The sequence below is a fragment of the Mchenga conophoros genome, linkage group LG8, assembly GCF_057382185.1.
Source record: "Mchenga conophoros isolate Kocher_MC1m ecotype Shallow Benthic linkage group LG8, M_conophoros_male_GT1.1, whole genome shotgun sequence".
Classification (NCBI taxonomy): domain Eukaryota; kingdom Metazoa; phylum Chordata; class Actinopteri; order Cichliformes; family Cichlidae; genus Mchenga; species Mchenga conophoros.
The window spans coordinates 25,656,488-25,678,143 of NC_140533.1; the positions used below are offsets into that span (position 1 = coordinate 25,656,488).

At 41.7% G+C, this 21,656-nt stretch overlaps 1 protein-coding gene and 1 long non-coding RNA gene across 2 annotated transcripts; both read right to left on the bottom strand.

Moving 5' to 3' along the window:
• Positions 1 to 1,134: 1,134 nt before the first annotated feature.
• Positions 1,135 to 2,995, bottom strand: LOC146568878 (uncharacterized). The gene is made up of 3 exons (XR_014893532.1): positions 2,744 to 2,995; positions 2,340 to 2,428; positions 1,135 to 1,394 (listed from the first exon to the last, which is right to left on the bottom strand). It is a non-coding gene; the product is annotated as an uncharacterized LOC146568878 (long non-coding RNA).
• A 951-nt stretch (positions 2,996 to 3,946) lies between these two features.
• Positions 3,947 to 13,538, bottom strand: dhx8 (DEAH (Asp-Glu-Ala-His) box polypeptide 8). Its single transcript, XM_085285219.1, has 23 exons — positions 13,359 to 13,538; positions 12,997 to 13,082; positions 12,846 to 12,918; positions 12,654 to 12,745; positions 12,147 to 12,253; positions 11,615 to 11,986; positions 11,305 to 11,449; positions 10,787 to 10,993; positions 10,615 to 10,702; positions 10,288 to 10,385; positions 9,504 to 9,651; positions 8,840 to 9,021; positions 7,952 to 8,146; positions 7,642 to 7,827; positions 7,342 to 7,552; positions 7,056 to 7,237; positions 6,664 to 6,804; positions 6,387 to 6,542; positions 6,067 to 6,204; positions 5,783 to 5,911; positions 5,177 to 5,373; positions 4,884 to 5,063; positions 3,947 to 4,783 (listed from the first exon to the last, which is right to left on the bottom strand). The coding sequence occupies exons 1-23, from the start codon at positions 13,465 to 13,467 to the stop codon at positions 4,564 to 4,566; spliced, it is 3,642 nt and encodes a 1,213-aa protein (XP_085141345.1). The 5' UTR covers positions 13,468 to 13,538; the 3' UTR covers positions 3,947 to 4,563.
• Positions 13,539 to 21,656: the final 8,118 nt, after the last annotated feature.

Below are 21,656 nucleotides of genomic sequence, written 5' to 3' on the forward strand. Positions count from 1 at the left end.
GAAGGGATTACAATGTCTTTTAACTTGACAAGGCCATTAAGTTGTCTTAAGTGATCATGATTGGCTACAACTGGTAGTTTTTCTTTGCTAGCATAAACTGACTGCACTCATTGGATTGACCAATACTCCGAACAATAGGAAAGACCAAGGAACTCAGAGAAGATCTTTAGGTATTCTTCTAACCTTGGCAAACTATCACCCTCGGAGACGAGAGGAAATTACTTGGGACATTCAGGAACAACCCAGGAATCAACCCAGGCCTGCTATGAACTGGAAACTGCAGAACACCAGTGTCACTGTCCAGTGAAGTGAGTTTTACATCACCATGGACAAAGAAAGAAGCCACTTTTTCAAAATTAGCACCTTTAAGCTCAGCTGAAATTTTCAGCTGCCTACATGGACAAGGCAAATGTGTTTTGGAGTAAAGTTTTATGGTCAGTTGAGGCAAAGACTATTTCGCCACAATGACAAGAGGTATGTGAGGCTTTCAAACTTAAGAGCACCGTCAAGCACGGTGATGGCAGCATCATGCTCTGAGGCTGTTCTCATGCCATTGGTACTGTTACATTGCACAAAGTGGATGAAATAATGGAGGAGGACTACCTCCAAATTCTTCAACATAACCACAAATCGCTCGATGGTTGAAAACTGGGTGTCCTAACAGGACAATGACCCCAAATATACATCAAAACTAGTTTGGGAACGGACAAAGCAGGCTAACATTAAGCTTCTGGAATGGCCTTTCAAAAGCCCCGACCTCAGCCCTACTGAAAATTTGTCGACTGCGCTTAAAAGCCAGGTTCACGCCAGGAAACTAACCAGTTTAAATAAACTGTGTTAAGAAAAGTCATTAAATATCGACAAAATTATGCCAAAAGCTTGTTGATAGTGAACAAAAGTATCTGGTCAAGGTGCAACTTGACATTTCACCAGATATGAAATGTCAAGGGGGATATGTATACTTTTGACCCTGTGTTTCTTAGAGAAAATCAAAAATAAATTCACATGCAACTAATTCTTGTTGCTTTAAAGTCACTAAAGATGCATGCTATACAGTCGTTCCACTTTCCATTTTTCTCACCAGGCATTGTGACACTGTGTTGGCACTGATCTTCCAGTGAGTCTGAACATGTGTAAATTTCCAGCTAGATCCATAGAACAGTCTTCATTTTGTTTAATTAAGATGAATTGCCAAGATAATAAACTTCCCAACAAGATCATTGTGTATTAAAGTATGAGTCAGAGGTAGTGAGCAGGGCTGGAAGGAACTTGTAAAACCTCAGAGACCCCTCAGGCTGCTGAAGACAAGAGTGCATTACGCCTCTGTGTGCCAGTGGAAAGTCAGAGGAAGCCCTGATAATCATCTCCAGCTCTGAGGTCACAATGGAATAGGCCTGGCGTAGAAGAGAAATTAGAGTTTGATTTCTTTAAATTTCAAATCTCAAACAAGAGATTGGTGGTGTTGCATTTTAATTAAGTTTCCGGCTGGAAGTAGGTTTCTTTCAAGGATGCTTGAGAATTATTGCAAGAGAAAGACACTGCAAAGGTTACACAAATTTTGGAAATGTTCATATGTGGGCATTTTGAAGATTTAAAAAAATCCAGCTGGTTTTTGTTGATTCCTACCAGTTACATTTCTCACCTTGCTTAGTCAAGAGGAACACATGGAAGGTACTTAAAACTGGTCCTCAATCGAGGTTTGCCACTTAAATTTGAGCTATTTTTCTAGCATTTGTGAGCTCTCGAGACTATAAATATGGGAGATATCCACAGGGGCTGAAAAAGCATACGTTCTGTTAGAAATTAAAATCAAATCAGTCTGTGTCACAATCTAAAGCCAAACTCACAGCACAATTTTTCTATAAGCAATTTTGAGCATCAGTGCAGAGTGAGGAAAAACAAGCTACCCTGGATGTTTTTCTTTTTTTGCAACTCAGTGCAGAAAACCTTCTAAGTGCATTTTGGGTAAACCTTCAGAGAGTTGTCTTGTGTGATGTGTGAAACGTCTGTGTGACTATCTCCTGTACTTATGAAGTTATGTGAAAATGCTGGAAAAAGCAAATAAGGCAAAACTAGAAAGTACCACAACTCCTAAATATTCAGAGTATGAATTTTGCATGGTATCATTAAATATGGTTAAATATGGTAAAGTTATTGTACGATAATTGTAAATAATTTCTTTCTGAGGGAGTCAAGAGGGAATTCTTTTAGATTTGGTAGATTTCATATGAAGTGACCCTTAAAGTTTCCATATGTAGGAAATAACACATAACAGAACTGGAAAATGTCAGTAAGTAAGAAGTACATAGTGTTCACATGGATAATATCAGACAGTATACCTTGAAAACTGTGAATGACGTCTGCTGACCATTAGTCTGACCCTCAGGAATGGTGAGTACCATTTAACCACCTCCATCCGTTTCATCATCTGCAGTTTGAAAGCATAGAGTAAAAATGTATCCTGCAGTCCAACTTCAATTTAATTTTTTTGCTGTTTTTTTTATTCACACTCCTGACTCACTAAAATATGGAAGCTTTTTTTTTAAAGGAAATACACTGACAATCAAAACAAAAGGCCGACAACACACCCAATGAGACTTTTCTTATGCCAAGGCCATTATATTTAAGTATAAGTAACCAATAAAGCTATACTAAAAACGAACTTAAAAAAAACATTTTTAAAAAGTAATAAAACAACAGCAGCAAATGGATAAAAAATAATAATAATTTAAGGAGTACTTACTATAAAGACGGCTCAATTTTCTGTCAGAAATGCTTTAAAGTCTTCAAATGTTGGGATTCTCGGTAAGACTGATCACAGATTCTGCTCCAACACAGCAACCTATGCTCAGCAGTTCATCCTAACTTTACACTCCTAGGACGAACTTTATCACACATCTTTACAATTAAGCAATGTCAAGATAACTAATTATGTCTTTATGAGTAATGTTGTCATCAAGATTCTCCAGCTCTGTGCACACCAAACACAAACGTGCAAGTTGTTACACGTCAAACGCCATTTCGCTTCTCGTGATTGAAGCTAAATGTTTCAGCACTGCTGCCCCCTGTTGGGCAACTCTACATAGCTCAAGGTTAATATGCATTAAGCAATTTTTTGGCTTATGCGCTTATACTCACCTAGCCTTCACGTTTTATTTTTAACTCATTAATAACCCAATACTATACATATATATATATTGATAATCCCATTATTAAAAATATATTGTAAGTGGCCTGTGGAATAATTCTGGTAATGAAAACCTCTGGTTACATTTAGTGTGTCTCTTTGTAAACATCCTAAAGTTTTAAATCTTGAGTTTCCATCTTCATATAAGACTTTTCATATATTTTCTTAGGTGTCCTTAGGTTACCTGTTAGCTTGTTACCACCGCTGATTCTTAATCCCTAGCATATCCACCCTTAACATCAAAGTTATCAAATTGATCTTTTTCATGCATTTTTAAACATCCTCATTCAAATTTCTGTAATTGTTTTTCTTCTATTAACTTCTTTGGCTCATTTTTATTCTCCTCTTTGTGCCTAGCTACAATACCACAATTTCCCCCTCAGGAAAATTTCCAGTGTACCATTCTCTACCTTCGTAAGAAGAGCTTACGAGTCAGCGGTGTTACTGATGGTTGTGAAGAGAAAGCTGAGCTAGAAGTTAAAGCTTTTAATTTACCAACTGATCAGGAAGAGTAACTTGGACATGCAGAGGAAGCTCAGAGCAGCCACCCCACCTTCCCATCCAAAACAAATCAGCTAAGGTGGTTTGGGCATCTGATGAGGACCTCTCCTGGATGACTCCCATTGGATGTTTTTCTGGCACACCTAACCCAGAGATCTGTCTGGCATTCGGCATCCCTCAGGAGGAAGGGAAAAAGCTCTGACTCGACTTCAGATAGCTGGATAAAAATGGATGGATGACAACAAAATCTCAACAGGCTTAGGAAAATTCAGTATTTAATGAGAACACGTTTTCATAGTTTCACTGTAATTCTTTGATACACCGACAAGTGAAAGTCTCAATTCCTGTACAAAATACATCAAACAAATGTTTTTCCATCCTTTTACTCTGACATCAGTCGATTAGTTAAAATATAAAAGCCCATTATGATTTCCTTTAGGTCATTACTTAAGACTTAACATTGCAGTACAATATTACTGTTACAATTTAGAGAATAGAAATAAATATAAATTGTTTTGCAAAATCTGCAAACAGAACATTAAAATCGCCAATTTTTCCTGCTAGTCTTAAACAAAGGAAATACCTCTGGTGTTTCTAAAACAACTGACACCAAGATTCCCATCCCATCTCAATTTTTTTTTAAAACAAAACAACAACAAAAAGTCAAGACGAATACAGAAATGTGATCAGTAAGTTTTGGTGGAAAATGTACACTGTTTACAAAACTGAAAGGAGGACTGACTGCAGCGTCAAATCAAACTGTGACGCAAACCCTTCATCCTGCAGGGTTTTCCCAGTGCTGGTACGAGACCACACGTCCGACTTTGCCACTACTGTCCAAGTACCCGAGTTGCGCGTTTGTGATGTCACACACATTATCGGCGTCTGAAGGCGCGTGAGATTCTCCAAGCGTTGGGCTCTTCGTAACGGTTGTACAGGGGCTCGAGGCGCTGCTGTTTCTTCTGCTTGCTGAGGCGGGTGGGGTCGGACACTTTAAAGAAGGCAGGTGCGAACTCCACCAGCCAGCGAGGGTCGATGGTGGTCACCTCACGCATGTACTCCTTTGTAGTCAGCACCAGCTCGTGGTACACAACCCTGTCGACAAAGAATTTGAGAAATCAGACAGTGCCCAACTTGCAAGAAAGATTTACTTCCTCTTTCGCTGTGGCACAGTAAAACTGAAATGCTGACATACCACTCAGGCTGCCGGTTGAACAGAGCACTGGAGGGGTGGATGTAAACAACTTGCTGGTCTATCAGGGTTCTGTAGCCCTCCTGAGGATCTTTTTTGGCCGCATTCCTGAAGAAACCACTGCAGATGGCTTTCTGGACTCGCACAGTAGCTTTACCACAAGATACTACATCCAGTTTATGTCTAGAGAGAAAAGAACATGTTAAATCTTTCTAAGCAATATAATTTCTTGCGCTACCGTTAACATTTAAAGTGATTTTTGATTTTTAGTATTTAACATTTTGGCCCTAATGTACCTGTCCATGATCCCCAGCATCTGTTTGCGGATATCCTGGGCTCTGCGCAGGGAGCGAGCCTGGATGAAGTTCTCGTAGCACCAGGGGTTGGAGAACTTGTTGTTCTTCCAGGAGTTGTAGACAGCTAGCAGGGTGAGGTGATCGCCCTCAGGTTGGTGGAACTTTGCCTTCTTCTGGTCAGCCAAGGCCTGCTTGTCCTTTAACACAAAAAATGGGGGGGGGAATCATTGAATTCAGAATACATTTCAAAATCTTTTACTATAAAAATGTTAAAAACATCACAAACACTCAGCTGCAGCTCTCATAGCCACTTTCAACATTTGTAAAGTTTTTATGAAACTTTGCATTTTCAAGTTTAAATGTTTCTAAAAACATCTGAAGTAAATAAGTCCTGAGGTTGCTAAAGATTTCCCAGAAGTGTTCATTTCCACTGGACATCCACTAATCTGTATAAAGTGGCCTTGATCTCAACTTAATGCAGTTAAACCGTAGTGGATTCAATGCTCCATTGATTCAAAGGAAGCGCTACCACAACACATTGCATGACTGCTTACACAGATAAGGAATGAGATGTGTAGAAATGACTGGACGGTGTTCAAAGCATACCTTAGGCCTGTAAAAGACATTCTGCACAGACAGCATCGACACGATTGTGAGCATCTCTTCGCTGCAGCCCAGATGGACGGACATGATCAGCATCTTACACAACATGGGCTCCAGAGGGAACTCAGCCATCTAGCAGACACAAACGCACAGGAGATTAAAAGTCTTATCAGAATAACAGAAAGACAAGAAGTTAAAGAAAATACAGCTACATAAATCTGATTACATGTAGATTTATCTGCTCTTCTTTGCAGCAAAGAGAAACCATTGGGTAAAAACATCCTTACCCTTCGACCCAGTCGTGTGAGTAAGCCTTCATCGTCCAGAGCTCCTAAGGTGTAGAGCTGCTCCATGGCTGTGATCAGAGTCTCCATAGGAGGAGCGTCCATGAAGTCAAAAGACAGCAGATCATTGATGCCCATTGCCTGGAGGAGTAAATATTAATATGAACGTTAGTGATCTGAAATGTTAAAGCAGAGGTCTAGTTTACTTCTCCTGTCTGTTAGTTGTTTTGTTTGTTTGTTTTTTAACTCGTTTAATTTCTTCTTCTCAATAACGCAGGATGTCATCCTATGCATGATAAGAACTGAAGGACAACAGCTCCTACCTTCAGCGACAGCACAGTGCTGGCCAAGTTGGTTCTCTGGATTTCAGGTACATTGGTTGTCAGCATCTCATCTCTGTAGGCTCTCTCAGTGTACAGCCTGTAACACTTTCCAGGGCCTGTTCTGCCGGCACGACCTGCCCTCTGCTTAGCCTGAGCCTGGAGCAAATACAATAAAGAGTTTTATGTCACACTAAATCATTTTGAAACACTAATGCCTTCAGCGAGGCTCTAAGACCTCCTTTGCTACAACATCAAGTACATCGCAAAACCGCTGTACCTGTGAGATTGGCGTCACCACCAGCTGATCAATGCCAGTCTTAGAGTTGTACACTTTCTGCTTGACAAAGCCTGGATCTACAACATAATAGATTCCATCGATGGTCAGAGAGGTCTCTGCAATGTTTGTGGCGATGACAACCTGAGAGAAAGAACAAAGGACGTTATATATTTGCTCTGAAGCAACAAAATATCCGGAATTGACTTTACCCATGTCAATATAAGGCCACAAAAATACTAAACACACTGACTAAATCACTGAAACATATTAAATGAACCAAACTTTTAGTTCTACAGACAAATGAAAAGGGACAGACAGTTACACAAATTGTAATCTTTGAACAAAACGAATGTTATATGTTTCTATAGATTCTAAAGATTTACTGAAAGTACCTTTCTGCTGCCTGGGGGTGCTGGGTCAAAGATTCTGGTCTGCATCTCACTGGGCAGGGCAGAATAAACTGGCAGAATGATCAGCTCAGGAACATCAGGCCCAAGAGACTTCATTCGCTCATAAAGGATCTCACAGGCTGTGTCGATCTCCTCCTGTCCAGTTAAAAACACCAGGATGTCTCCTGCAAAGGAAGAGTCACAGTAAGATGGATGACATGGACTGATACTAGAGTCCAAAGGTGGAAAGAACATCCATTTTTCATGACTTAAAGAGAAAAAAACATACCTGGAGGCTCAGTCAGATGAATCTGCATGACAGTGATGAGGCTGGCATCCAGGTAGTCCGTCTCAGGTTCTTTGGTGTAAAGAACCTCTACTGGATACGTTCTGCCGGGGATGGTGAAGATGGGTGCTTCATAGAAATACTGAGAGAACTTCACAGCATCCAGTGTAGCTGATGTCACAATAAGCTTCATGTCTGTGCGCTTCTGTACAGTCTGACAAACACAAGAAGAAACACTCAGAATCCCTTTTGTCTCTGATTCTCCATTAAGTCATAGATTAAATGTAGGAAACCTTTGCTTACCTTCTTGAGGAGGCCAAAAAGAACATCAGTGTGGATTGTCCTCTCATGAGCTTCATCTAACATGATAATGGCGTACTGACCCAACTCTGAGTCAATCAAACACTCTCTCAATAACATACCGTCTGTCATGTACTTGATTACAGTCTCAGGACTTGTGCAATCCTCAAAACGGATGGTGTAGCCCACCTGGAAAACACAAAAAGATAAGTCCCAATGAGATTAAGCAAAGCTGCAGTGTGCAAAAGGTGCTCAGTAATTATATACTGTAACACGATTGCACTTTACTCAAGATCAGAAATATTTAACTAACCTCTTGTCCCAGACAACAACCGTACTCCTCAGAGACTCTCTTAGCCACTGACATGGCAGCCACACGACGGGGCTGCGTACAGCCAATCTTCCCCCTGGCTGTGTAACCAGCCTCTGCCAGGTACTGGGTGATCTGTGTGGTCTTTCCAGATCCCGTCTCTCCAATGACGATCAGGATCTGGTTGTCGTGAACAGCCTGCAACAGATTAACAAGGACACGGCAACAGTTAGTAACTGGTAAACAAAAAGCATCCATCCTTATTTGGGTTTATTTTTTTTAGAGGGAATAACAGAGTTTTTATTGGGGGTGTTGTATTTTACTTAGTCAGAACCAGAAGAAAGAAGACACCAGCTAAAAATCTGGTCATTAACATTACTAAAAGCTCAATTAACCTAATCATCAACATCAAGGACCAAGTTAATGTAAAACATTTTAAGAACTTTTACATATCAACTTGAAAATGTCATTGCTAAATCTTAGAAAAAACGTGAAAATATCCTCTTTAGGATAGCTATTTGTTATTAGACTTGCACATGTCAATATTTCCACCCCACTGGGCTGAAGCTTTGTGGATTTTTGTATTTTGAGGATGTTTTTAGGCTGAGAATGTTTTAGTATTTCAGAAGTTTTTTATTACACAACATACCCTGAAACGCTCAAACTATAAATGACCATATTAGCCCAACAGTCAGATTGAGCAATCTAAACTTTCAAAGTCCAATTTTAGTCATTTCTTTTCTTTTTAAAGGCCATTTATAGGTGAAAGTGTCTGCCTAGGACGTTTAACAACCTGCAGCCATCTTTGAATAGATTCAGTTAGAAACAAATTTTTGAAACGTGAAACTAAATCTCAGAAATTTCTCCCACTGAGTTTAAACTGTAATGAACCTGAATGAGCTGCTCTTTCAGCTTGTAGATGGGTAGGCTCTCTCTCTGCTCCAGGATAGAGAGTTGGGTCTTCTTTCCATAGGATGCCTTGTTCCCTCCAAACGCATGTTTCTTCCACTCTGGGATGTCATTGGGCATCATGCCAATGCCTCTCATGTTAGCGGCAATCTGTCGACCATCAACTGTAAGAGAGAAGAGGAAATATATCTAGCTTTACAACTCAAGTTTGACCGCATATTAAGCTACATCTCTGTTGGGTTGGCAGAATAATGCCCACCAGTGGAAGCCATCTAGACCACCTTGTGCTTAAGGAGGGCACACAGGCACACTAAACCATGACAAGACTATTCCGGCCAGATGGGGGGCGGCAGGAAACCAGATAACTATCTCCAGTACCGGCAAGCCTGAGGGGTGCTGTCTGCCAGCATGGAGGAAGTGTCGTGTCTGGGCTGTGGTTTTTAATAAGCAGGGCTAGCATACATGCTACAGTGCTACATTAATTTAAAGCTTATCCAAAAGCAAAGATAAAATATTGTCCAATAACATCTGAAAACCCAATTTAAGATACTTCCTCATGTCACGATTGCAGATGTGTTGCTCAACAAACTCCTATTTAGCATTAGTTTAAAACTGATTTAATGAGGACGTCCAAAAGATTTCTAACCATCTGGCAGCGGGTCAACCCAGTGTTTGTTCAGCCCCATGGGGATGGAGTCCATCTCTGCTTCCCGCGCCGCCTGCTTCAGTTCTCGTCTCTCTTTTGCCAGAGCACTCTGCATCATGGCTGCCTGGGACAGCGAGCCATCTGGATTCTATGAAGAGCACAGGAAGAGATCATAATTAAATACCGTATAAATCCTTAAATCCAAATTAAACCACATACTGTATTGCTCTGACTATAAGATCACTATCTGCAGGAGATGGTGTTTTATGCACCAAGTTGTGCCTTTTCCTGAATCAGTCCATGGTGATATATTACAGAAACTCATTTACTTCATAACATTAAAAATTTATAAACTCATCCATCTTTTTTCACCATTCTTGCTCAAGGCTGTGGTTAAGCTGGTTGGAAAGGTTCACCAGTATATCCCAGCGCTGACACAACCACTCACACCTACAGCCAACTCAGCATTACCAATTGACCTAATCTGCATGTTCCACTGGGAGGAACCTAGAGAGAACCCACGCAGGAAACACATGCAAATTCCTTACAGAAAGGCTCCAGCTGGCCAATGGATTCAAACCAGGGACGTTCTGTTTGTTTGACTGCCGAGATGCTTAAATTTAACTATTAAATATAAACAAGAATATTTCGCCAGAATTATAATATAATTAATTCAATTTATAAATCACAGCAGGGTGCTGGAAAACTTTATGGCCTGATCATTTTTTGAAAATTTACTCCTAGTTTATTCTTTTTTTCCTTTCACTCAAACTTCTACTGTTACCTTGACAATCTTGACAGGGCTCATGTCCATGCTTTGCTTCGTGTGGCCTCTCAGAAACGGTGGTTCCTCTTCAACCAGCTCAATTTCCAAGTCTTCATCTGTATGAAATGAAACCAACCAGTTAGCAATCAGGTCACACTTAGTCATGGTTCACATGAACAAGAGCTAACCCTAACCCAAATATACAAGATAGTATTAAATATTTATGCTTAATGCTAAAAAACTGAAATTGTTTAAATACTTGATGACTGTTTTATTAAGTGCCTTTACTAGCCTGAATTACTCATTTATTAAAGCAGTTCAGTCATAGACAAAACAATTTCTTACCCTCTTCATCATCAACTTTAGGAAGGATGCCTGTCTCATCATCAAAATCAGGAAATTCTTCTTTGGACAAAACATTGGCAGCAATCATCTGATGATTTTAACAAACACCTTTTAAAATTAGATAGACGCACAGACATAAACGAAGCTTCAGCCACTTCAAATGTGAACCCACCTGTTTGATCTCCCACTTCTCTGGGTCTGAGATTTTGGTGAGCCTCTTGCGCTCCAGTGTGTCATCCTGTTCCAGCTCCGGCGCGTGGCCGAGGTTCAGGTTGCTCGGCCGATCAGGATTCCTCATGGAAATTTCCTCCCCCCCGTCGGGGCCAACGTTCCTCCTCCTGTTGGGGTTCAGGTCTTCTCCCGTCTCCTGGTCTACATCCTGGCAAACAGAGGAGGAAATAAAAACGTTCCATTATCTGTACCTGGAGCTGAGATACAACAGCTGAAAAATCTCAAGGAAAATTTGATTTAGTTCTACTGGCTGAAACTCACCAGAATGAATAAATACATACATTTATAATATAATAAATGTGAAATTAATTAAGCACAAATTATTTGATAAAAATCTTATTTCTTCAGACAGGATCAGAAGGAAGACATCTGAAAACTTCCTTCACTTTAACACAGAAAATCTCTACTTACTACTCTAAAATCAACTGAGCACCACACTGTTATGTTTTGTTTTTTTACCTTCATACTGAGGCTGGTCTTGGACCCTGTGAATGAGAGCACCTTGACTTTGACTCTTTGGCCTTTGCTAACAACGTCGGCCACGTTGGCCACACGACCCTCCCTGCGCAGCTCAGAAATGTGGACCAGACCCTCCCATCGCTTCCTAGAAATTGAGAAGATGATCATGGACAACTTTAACAATGAAATAAGAGACAGGACAAAAGAGGAGACATCTCTAAATAGTATGCACTGAAAACATCTTTAGTAACCAGCAGACCCCTTTAAAACTGAAAGTATATTTATACAATGTTTGCGACCTTATACTAACCTGAGTCCCTCAAGCTGAACAAAGCATCCAAACTGCATGATGCTGGTAACCTTTCCATTGTAGATATCACCAACAGAAGGTTCCTCAGGTGGAGGGCGATCCACGTGTTTGTCCTTCCAGCGGTCAGACTCTCTCTCTTGGTCTTTTCTCGGACTAGGTGAGCGCTCAGACCAGCGGGAAGATTTGTCTCTTCTCTTGCCACGGTCTCTATCTCTATCTCTATGCCGATCACGGTCTCTGGAGCGTGACCTGGATCTGGAATAGGATCTGGAACGATGCCGTCTCTTTCGGTCCTTTTCCCGATCTCTGTCTCGATCTCTGTGTCTGTCTTTTTCTCTGCTTCTGCTGCGACTTCGCCTGTTTTTTTCTGATCTACGAGAGGAGAAGAGCCAGAAATACATAATACAATAAACACAACAATAATATCCTGAATTCAAACAGCCGTCGCAAGTTTGCTAGTTGGAGCACAGGTATCAGAGATTTAAATAAACCCAACATGACAATGAAATGTGACCAGTGACTTGAGTCTTACCTGTTCTTGCTCCCTTTGGACTCTGTCCCACTGACACTGGGCATGAACATTTCCAGTTCCTTCATGGCATCAGCTGCTACTTTAACATCATCTTCATCCAGGAGAGCCTACGAAGTTCAGTATAACAAAAATCAGTCAACATAAATTGGTCAACGTTTCTATTGCCTACCTACAAGCATCAATACCACATTTGGTATTTTGTGTATATATTGTCAGTATATATTGTATTATCATCGCAGTTTCTTAAAATATTGTAATTTTGAGGCTGCATCTCCTAGCTGTACTGCCAACACCAGCCCTTTCATGTAAACACAAAAAGGAAAATCCTGGGTTCACTTATCAAAATGATAACCAGCTTAGTGACACCGTTTAGCCTGATTGCCAACAGAAGACACCCTGTGTGTGTTTAGATCGTTTCTTTGTACAGCGCCCATGTGTACAAGCTTGTTTTGCAATAAAGATAATGTGGACACTGCAGCTTCATGTCAGTGTGATGAAGCCACACACCTTCGGTGCCGGCTCATTTGGTCTACACAGTGCAGGAAACATCTCCCTCAGCTTTTCCTTTTCTGATTTCGGCTTAGCCACGGACTCGGATGCTGGAAGAGGAGCACACGGTTAGAAATGTCACTTTTAAGGAGTAAAATATGTCCTTGGGACCATTAGCTGCCCAGTTTACAGTTAGCCTAACTACTTTACCTTTACTTGTAGATGCTTTGGATGGTGGTCGCATCGTCTGAATGAGCCTGAGCAGATTACTGATGAGAGAATCCTACAATAAGCGAAGAAAACGTTAATGTTTAGTTGAATAACAATAAGCTTCATGAACAACTCGTAGAGACTAACTTACTGTGAATTCGGCTCCATTTTCGAGTAAAAGTGCTTTGAATCCATCAAAGCTCGGTTGTTTTTCGGCAAGGCTGATGACAAATTCAGCTATAAAGGAACCACAAACAACACATTAACGAAGAACTACATGAGACTCATAACTGTCGAAGTTTATATCCCAGCATTAAAAAGTGACCCACAACGAATTTATTGAATGATTAGTACGTAAAGTTTTTTTAAATCTAGTAAACGACACAATACATCCAAAAAGAACTCATATGTTTACAGTAAATACAGATGCTAGTTTGCTAACAACCGCTAGTTAGCATAAGCTAGCTAGCTAGTTTTGGCAGAAGGCGATTTTTAAAGACATAAAATACGTACCTAAATCTTTGTCATTTATTCCCAGGTGGTTGTCAAGCTCCGTGCAGACTTTCGACACTAAAGACAGATATTCGAGCTGCGATAGCTCGTCGACTCCGATGTCTGCCATCGTCCACGAGTTGTTTTTGTTCACACAACGTAGACGCCGGCAGACATATTGGATATGGGCAACATCCCCTTCCGCCCTTTACGGAAACACTTAGTAGAGTTCAAGGTCTGGCTCCTACTTGCCACACGATGGCACTCAAAACCCTCACAATAAATTTGAATTGAAACGTCTCCACCACAGATGTCTTCACATGTGGGGTTTTCATTTCATGTCGTTTGCAAGAGGTTTGCCAGTTCTTAGCCCATATGCTTTCCTCCTTATTTTGCCTTTTGTGCTTGTTTTATAAACTGTATATGGTTTATTCGTGCAAATGTTTAATACGTTATTTTTTGCCACAATATAGATGATAAATTGACTTTTTTTCATGTTTTATGTTCTTTCTTCTCAAGTGGCGAGAAATGAAAAAATAAAGCCAGCACCAGCCCCTCTTATGTTCAATTGAGGTTTCTCTGAAAGCAAATTAATGCCCATAGACTCCTTTATTAAAGCATCTAAACTTCGCTTCATTAAAAAAAAGCATGTTTAGAACCTAACACCATAAATGAATTTGGTATGTAATGAGTTAGGTGCGGCTGTTTTGACTGACAGGTGTGCTGACACAGGGAGCTGTAGCTGACAATTGTCTTCTGTGCTTCACCCCCACTAATCTGAGGCACTGAAGTGAACCTTTCACCAGTGAACCTTTCTCTATGTTGTGAACTTCTTTCGGCCCATTTTAGTACAAATATCACAAGAATCTGGTACATCGTTTTGGTGAGTGAAATTCTAGTATATAGCTGTTCTTTGCACCCATAAAGTGAATAAATACAGCATGATGACAGGTAAATATGAACACATCTGGCTACAAATATCAACAAAAAATGGGCAAAATCCTAAAGATGAGGCTTTGAAATGCAGATCCAAAAACCAGTGGGTGATGTTATGATGATGGGCCATAGCTTGGGATGCATTTCAAAACACAAATGTCTGTTGTTGCCTTGTTGCATAAAAAAAACGTTGCAGTGCAATGAATAATTAATTGCCACTGATGAGTGCAGGGTATTTGAAATGATAAAAGAAAGCCTCAACCCTGCTACTAATGGTATGTGGACAGGTATAGTTGCCGTCTTGACTTTTATGGTTTTGGCCAGAGAATGTAAAGGCACTCCTCTGTTTCAGCACATCATGCACATACCCAGTCCATTAAGATAAGGTTTTTTATGCTTAAGTAGCAAGCAGCCCTTACCTCATCCCCATCCAACGCATTTGCATGAAATTGCAAATGCTTGTGGGAACTACTCTCTGCAGTTAGATCTTTACACAAGAGCAGAGGCCGCTAGAAAATGAACGACCAGTGATTTGGCATGAAATGTTCAGCAACCGCACATATGAAAATTTAAAGATTACCCACATGCACTGTATGCTGAACTATGTGTATGGGTCATGAGAAGCAAAGTGATTTGCAACAGCAAGAATTCAGTTTCTAGTAATGAATCACGCTGTGCAATCGTGAACGTTTAAGCAGTTTCACGCTATGACTTTACTTCTGTTTTTGTTTCTGCCACTGTCGCTGATTCATAGTTCTTTACCCGCTAACTGTTTTATCTCTTGTGGAGTCTTGAGAACGTTTCACTGAGGTAAAGGTGCAAGGAAAATCAAGACTGTATGTTGTATCACCTGCATCTTAACTTACTGCAAAAAGCTATGTTTATATGATAAATTAAGGTATGCACTGCACAGGAGATAACCTTCCTCGTCTACTCCTTGGATACCTCCCAGCTTTGATCTCATGACTGATAAATCACCTGCAGTCTTATAGCTCTTTTAAACCTCAGCTTCGCTCTGCAGAACCCTTTGTTTCTCATTCTCACTCATATGCGCCCCAAAGGGGGCAGAGCTCCCATGTAAGCTGTTCGTTTACCATTGGGAAAAACCCGGAGTTCTAAGTTTTACCCAAGGACACTTCGGCACAGGGTGGGACCAGAGATCAAACCGCTAACCCTGTAGTACATGTGTTAGCGGTTGTTTGGTACATGTGTGACTGTAAGTCACACATGTACCAAACACGCTCTAAGAAATGTAATATTTTGTGCTACAGAGACTTGAACTGTCCCCACAATATAAGTAATGCAAGTACACACACACACACACACACACACACACCACCACCACCACCACCACCATCTGTCTGTTTACACATTTCCCTCAGTTGGTGTCTAGTTGGCTCCCTCCTCACAAGCCTCCCGCCTGTAATCTCCTTATTAAAATCAATCCTCATTACCATTCATAAACACACTACTTATTTCACACACCACTTTAATCCTGATTAAGAGCCTTGTTTTCACATAACATCCACATAACTTCTGACATTTTATCATTTTTGAAAAGAACATTATCTCCCAATGTGTTTTGCCGTGTCAGACGAGTCCTGAATTTCACTCATGTTTGATCTTTTTTTTTTCCTTTTACTTCACTTGACATTTCTGCCATCACATCCTTCCATTTGTTCCTGTAGTATGACTTAGTCAGAAAGGGATTCTCATGGAGAATCTCCCATTGTAGCAGTCTGCTTTCCTAATAAATCCCTCATGATCTTTTGCAAGTCAGTTTCTCCCACTCTCACACTGTTCAAAATGCAATCTGGAATTTATTTCACTGTTTATCTCTTTGGTACTGTCTATGCTGCCAAAAGTTCAAAGCATGTACACAGCGCAGCCAGAAATGTGTGGACACCTGAACATTACACCCATGTGTGATTGTAAAAGATCTCATTCCAAAGGTATGGGCATTAATCTACTGGAACAATGTCCTCCAATCTTCAGGGACAGGCTCAGATTCTGCCACAATAGTATTAGCGAGGTTGAGCATGGAGGTAGGGTGATAAAGTCTCACTAACACATAGTGCTCTGATTCATCCCAAGGCTTCTGAATAGAGGTGAGGTCAGAAAATCTGCATCTGGCTTTGCATGCTATGATATTGTCATGTTGAAACATGCAGTTGGCACTTATTTTTCTAAAGAGCCCTTACTTCACTTTAAAGCATGGGTGTCAAACTCCTGGCCTCGAGGGCCGGTGTGCTGCAGGTTTTAGATATCACCCTGTTTCAACACACCTGAATCAAATGATTAGGTCATTACCAGGCTTCTGGAGAACTTCAGGATAAGTTGAGGAGGTAATTTAGCCTTTAAATCAGCTGTGTTTGGATCAAGGAGACATCTAAAACATGCAGGACACCGGCCCTCGAGGCCTGGAGTTTGTGAGCTAATGGGTACGCCAGGATCCTGTTTGTGGACTTCAGCTCTGCCTTCAACACCATCCTTCCAGACCATCTCCGAGGCAAGCTTTCCCAGATGAATGTGCCTGATCCCATCTGCCGGTGGATCACTGACTTCCTGACGGACAGGAAGCAGCATGTGAGGCTGGGAAAGAATGTCTCGGACTCCCGGACCATCAGCACCGGCTCCCCTCAGGGCTGTGTTCTTTCTCCTCTGCTCTTCTCCCTGTACACCAACTGCTGCACCTCCACCCACCAGTCTGTCAAGCTAATCAAGTTTGCAGATGACACCACCGTTATCGGACTCATCTCGGACGGGGATGAGTCTGCCTACAGGAGGGAGGTTGAACGTCTGGTGTCCTGGTGCAGCCACAACAACCTGGTGCTGAATGCCCAGAAGACAGTGGAGATTATTGTGGACTTCAGGAAGCACACAGCTCCACTCCCCCCCATCATCCTGACTGACACCCCCATCACCTCTGTGGACTCGTTCCGCTTCCTGGGTACCACCATCACCCAGGACCTGAAGTGGGAGCCCACCATCACTTCCGTCATCAAGAAAGCCCAGCAGAGGATGTACTTCCTGAGGCAGCTGAAGAAATTCAACCTGCCAACACGGACGATGATGCAATTCTACACTGCAATCATCGAGTCCATCCTCACCTCCTCCATCACCGTGTGGTACGCTGGAGCCACTATCAGGGACAAACAGAGACTGCAGCGTGTTGTGCGCTCTGCTGAGAAGGTGATTGGCTGCAGACTCCCATCTCTGCAGGACCTGTACACCTCCAGGACACTGCGGCGTGCAGCCCGGATCTCAGCTGACCCTTCTCACCCTGGACACAGTCTGTTTGACCTGCTCCCCTCAGGCAGGAGGCTCCGGTCCATTCGCACCAGAACCTCTCGCCATAAGAACAGTTTCTTCCCCTCTGCTGTCGGACACATGAACAATAACCGTATGACTGTTCCCACCACTAACACATGACCCTACGCTGTGTCACTGCATCATTCCATGTTTGGCACTGATCACCACCTGCACTCATGTATATATCATGTATATATCTATCCACTTAGCACTTTTAATTCTTATTCTTATTTTTATATTTTTATGACAGTATGTTTGCACTGAAGCACCGCAGCAATTTCCTAATGTTGTAAACCTGCTCAACATTTGGCAATAAAACCCTTTCTGATTCTGATTCTGATTCTGATTCTGAGTAAGGAACACCAGTAATCATGCGTCTGTGTGGTATCCTGTGTGTTCAGGCTACAACTCTATTCTTTACATTGCTTCTTCTTTCACACGCTTTCAAATTCAGTACTGACACCATGTCTTGGTGCATGCATAAGGAAGGAAATCTGAGAAAGATGATTTTGTTCATGTAGACGTAGTGTTTTCATTTCATCTTCTCACACTGAAAATGTTATGTCGAGATGGACAGAATCGACTTTATGGGATCAGTAATGGCACCATTACTCTAAACCAGTCCTTTTCTTGCCCATCTTCTGTGAGCCAATAAGCCTCTTTCCTGTGTGCTTCAGTAATCTCAGTACTCTTCTGTCAGTCTGCTTTTAAGAGTATCATTCGTGCATCCCTTTTTCCCATTTCCACCTCTCCCTGGTCATTCAGAGCCTCATTCAAGCCTACATCTTCACCTTTACCAGCACCAACATCTAGACTCTACAGAGATCCTTACCAAAATCCAATCATCGCTGGGACTCAGAACTGCTATGATGATTCAATGGAGTATGATCAAGAAATAGCTTATTAATCATATCTGAATTATTACTAAGCTTATTAATTAGAATCAAATGTTAATAAACCACATTTCAAAGCATCTCGATTTATCGAACTTCATATAAGAGATGAGTGCACTTTCTAAATCTAAAAAGTGAAGTCAGTGCGATACTGCCTTAAACTGTCATTTTTTTCGACTACTCCAGTTGCAATGACATTCAGGTAGTGTAGAAGTTATAGGAAAATGGCACTTGTCTCCCATAAGACTATGGGCTTAGTGCTGGTTCACGTTGTCCTGAATATGACAAAGACGGTCCCCATTGCGGATATGTGGGGATGTACTTTGCTGCGTTCTTGCTTCTCATGCAGATCTGCACCACACTCACCAACAATGACAACAGCAACAACAACAAAAACTCAGCTTAGGGCTTCATTAAGGAACTTCACTAATCGGGAACTTCACAGTGACTACACCCATCTTTTATACAGTTGATGCTGTTGCTATTTAAAGCTTGTTAGCGAACACAATGTCTCTTGTTTGTTTAATCTAAATACTCAGATGACAGTTTATGCTTTCAGGGCAAGTTAAGTGCTGTAACTATTTCTTAGTGAATAGGTGCAGCAACTCTCTGGAGTCTTGTTACAATCATTTATCAACTATTCAACTATTGTTTGTTGGTGATTTTAGGTGCTTTAAGGAGAGATGAAATAGCTGTTTCCAAAATGTTTTCCAAGCTCTGTAACATGAATGTCTTCATGTCAAAATATTTTTGGTATAGCAATGAGTAAATTCCTCATCAATGGTGTCCTGCTTATCAGAGACAGCAGCCTAACCAAGATCTAATCTCTCCAGCGTGTCCTGGGGCATCCTTCCAATAGAACATGCCCAGAACCCCGTGGGCTAAGGCCCAGCCACCAGGCACTCTCCCTCAAGCTACATCCCCAGGCCTGGCTACAGAGTGGTGCCCTGGTAACCCTCAGGATAAACTGGTCCCATGATTTTTTCTTTTTCATGGGGGTCCTCTAAATCACTCTTTGTCTGGCCCCCCACCAGGCCAGTTTGCCCCAGGAAACACTGTCAGGGGCAAAAGGCAACATAGCCCCTAGGATCATTGGGACACAAACCCTGTACTGTGGTGAGGGGACTCTTACTCCATATCTACCAAAACACACAAGACTGTCCTGCAAGCTTACGTTGCACTGTTGTATATACTGCATGCCATGGATTCTGTTCCATGACCAAGAGCATAAACAGTATACTATAAAAGCTACTTTTGGCTGCTCTCTTTTCACAAGGGGTCACAACAGTTAGTAGGCCCACATAGCTTGACTTCAGAGAGTTCTATGCCAGATGCCTTTCCTCTGACACAACTCTAAAGGGATTTGTGTCTCCAACTAGCATCAAACCAACAACCTTTCATTTGTAAAGCAAATATGTTAACCACTAGACTATGAAGCAACCATATATAGTGTCTTATGTACTTGAGTATTGGTACAACGACATAAAAGCTGACTCCAGACAGTCCAGACAGTCAGTGGTGGTCTCTTGTCTTGAAACTAAGAAAAGTTTAACTTGGGACTTCCACATTTTGCATCACAAACAGTTATTTTACCTGCTGACTTTAACTTGCTGAATGCCATTGACTTTTTATGGTGTTGTGGTTGCCACATTGCTGGAAATTGCACATCCGTTTTACTGATTATGGTGCAGCTAAGTTACAAATAGCTCCAGCATCTATCAGGACCTGGGCAATTTGCCATAATTGAAGGGCGATGAATTCTGGTCTCTACCATAAAATACTGGACGGGGATGTCCAGCCGTCAGTTCATGTTATGTAGCAGGACAATGATCTGAACCCTAAACAGGCTGGTCATGCTTGAAAAAGTTACTTTTTCACATAGGGCCAGGTAGGTTTGGATGGAGTTGTTCCCCATAACAAATGAAGCCATCACTTAAAAACTGCATTTTGTGTGTACTTGGGCTATCTTTATCTAATGTTACAATTTGTTTGATGAACTGAAACAAACCTGCAAGGAAAGAAGGGGGAAAATACTATTTTACAAAACTGTATTTGGAAACAGGCTGCACCATCTGCTGTGTCAGACTGGGGATTCAAAGATTCATAGAGAACCGATTTGTTTTTCTCTTTGTCCATTTACGCACATCCAACCAATGTTTATCAAACATGTTCCTCAAACTCCTCATTTCCCCCCATCACTGCTTTCTCTGTCTGGTGTAGACTTCCAAGATTGTACATATATTTTCATTTAGGGGCCGATTGAGGGCAATTCTCTCAGTCAGCAGTCCTCACCTGACCTGATTTGAGAGGAAGCAGGGAAACGTATGGGCTAAGGGGGAAGGGAAGTGGGTGGGCTCTCACTTACATAACAGCCCTCCAATGTAAACAGAACACATGCTAGATGTGCATGTCTGTCCTTACGCATGATTTCTATGGTGAGTGATGATGACGCAAAAGAGGGAGAGACTGTGAGGAGCGAGAAAAGGAGAAAGGGAGAGTGTGCTGTTGTTGGAGGGGATCCATGAAAGATTCTTGAGAAGGTGAGAGTTTAGAAAAGAGTGAAAGAAACAGCCTCCTCTGGATCCCAGTAGTTGGATTTATATGCTTCTGCTTCACTCTTCTGTTAAAAAGCACACATTGATCTTTGCATAAAGTTCTTTTTAGTTATTCTTGCAATACGTAGTTTGTAGGTTAGAGTCTTGCTGCTAATAGACATCAACACACTAGCACGCCATGTGCTTTTCTGCCCCCACAGTTGTGTGCGTGCCTGTATCCATACACATGAGGGAAGACAGAAAAAGCTGGTTGGGAGTATAAGGATGTCTGCAAACAGTCTTTGGGATTTGAGCATATACTGCAATTGACAGCACAGCTGGCTGCAATGTTCTCCTGCTGCTGCTGAGTGGAAAATTCCTACTATGACTGAGCATGGAGCATTAAGTGTGTATATGTGAGCGAGAGAGTGTATGTGCATGACACACACACCAGTGAGAGCGAGAGAGGAAAAGAGGAGGGCGATCCAAGGGGGGCTGGGCTTGCGTCCAAACAGCAAGTGAGGGATTGGTTGGCGGAAAAGCTGCCTTTGTGAGATCACAGCCCCCACAACAGCTTCCACCCACATGGCGGACTTCATGTGAAAAGGCCCATGCTGCAGGCAGTCTTTTTTCAGCATTCAGTC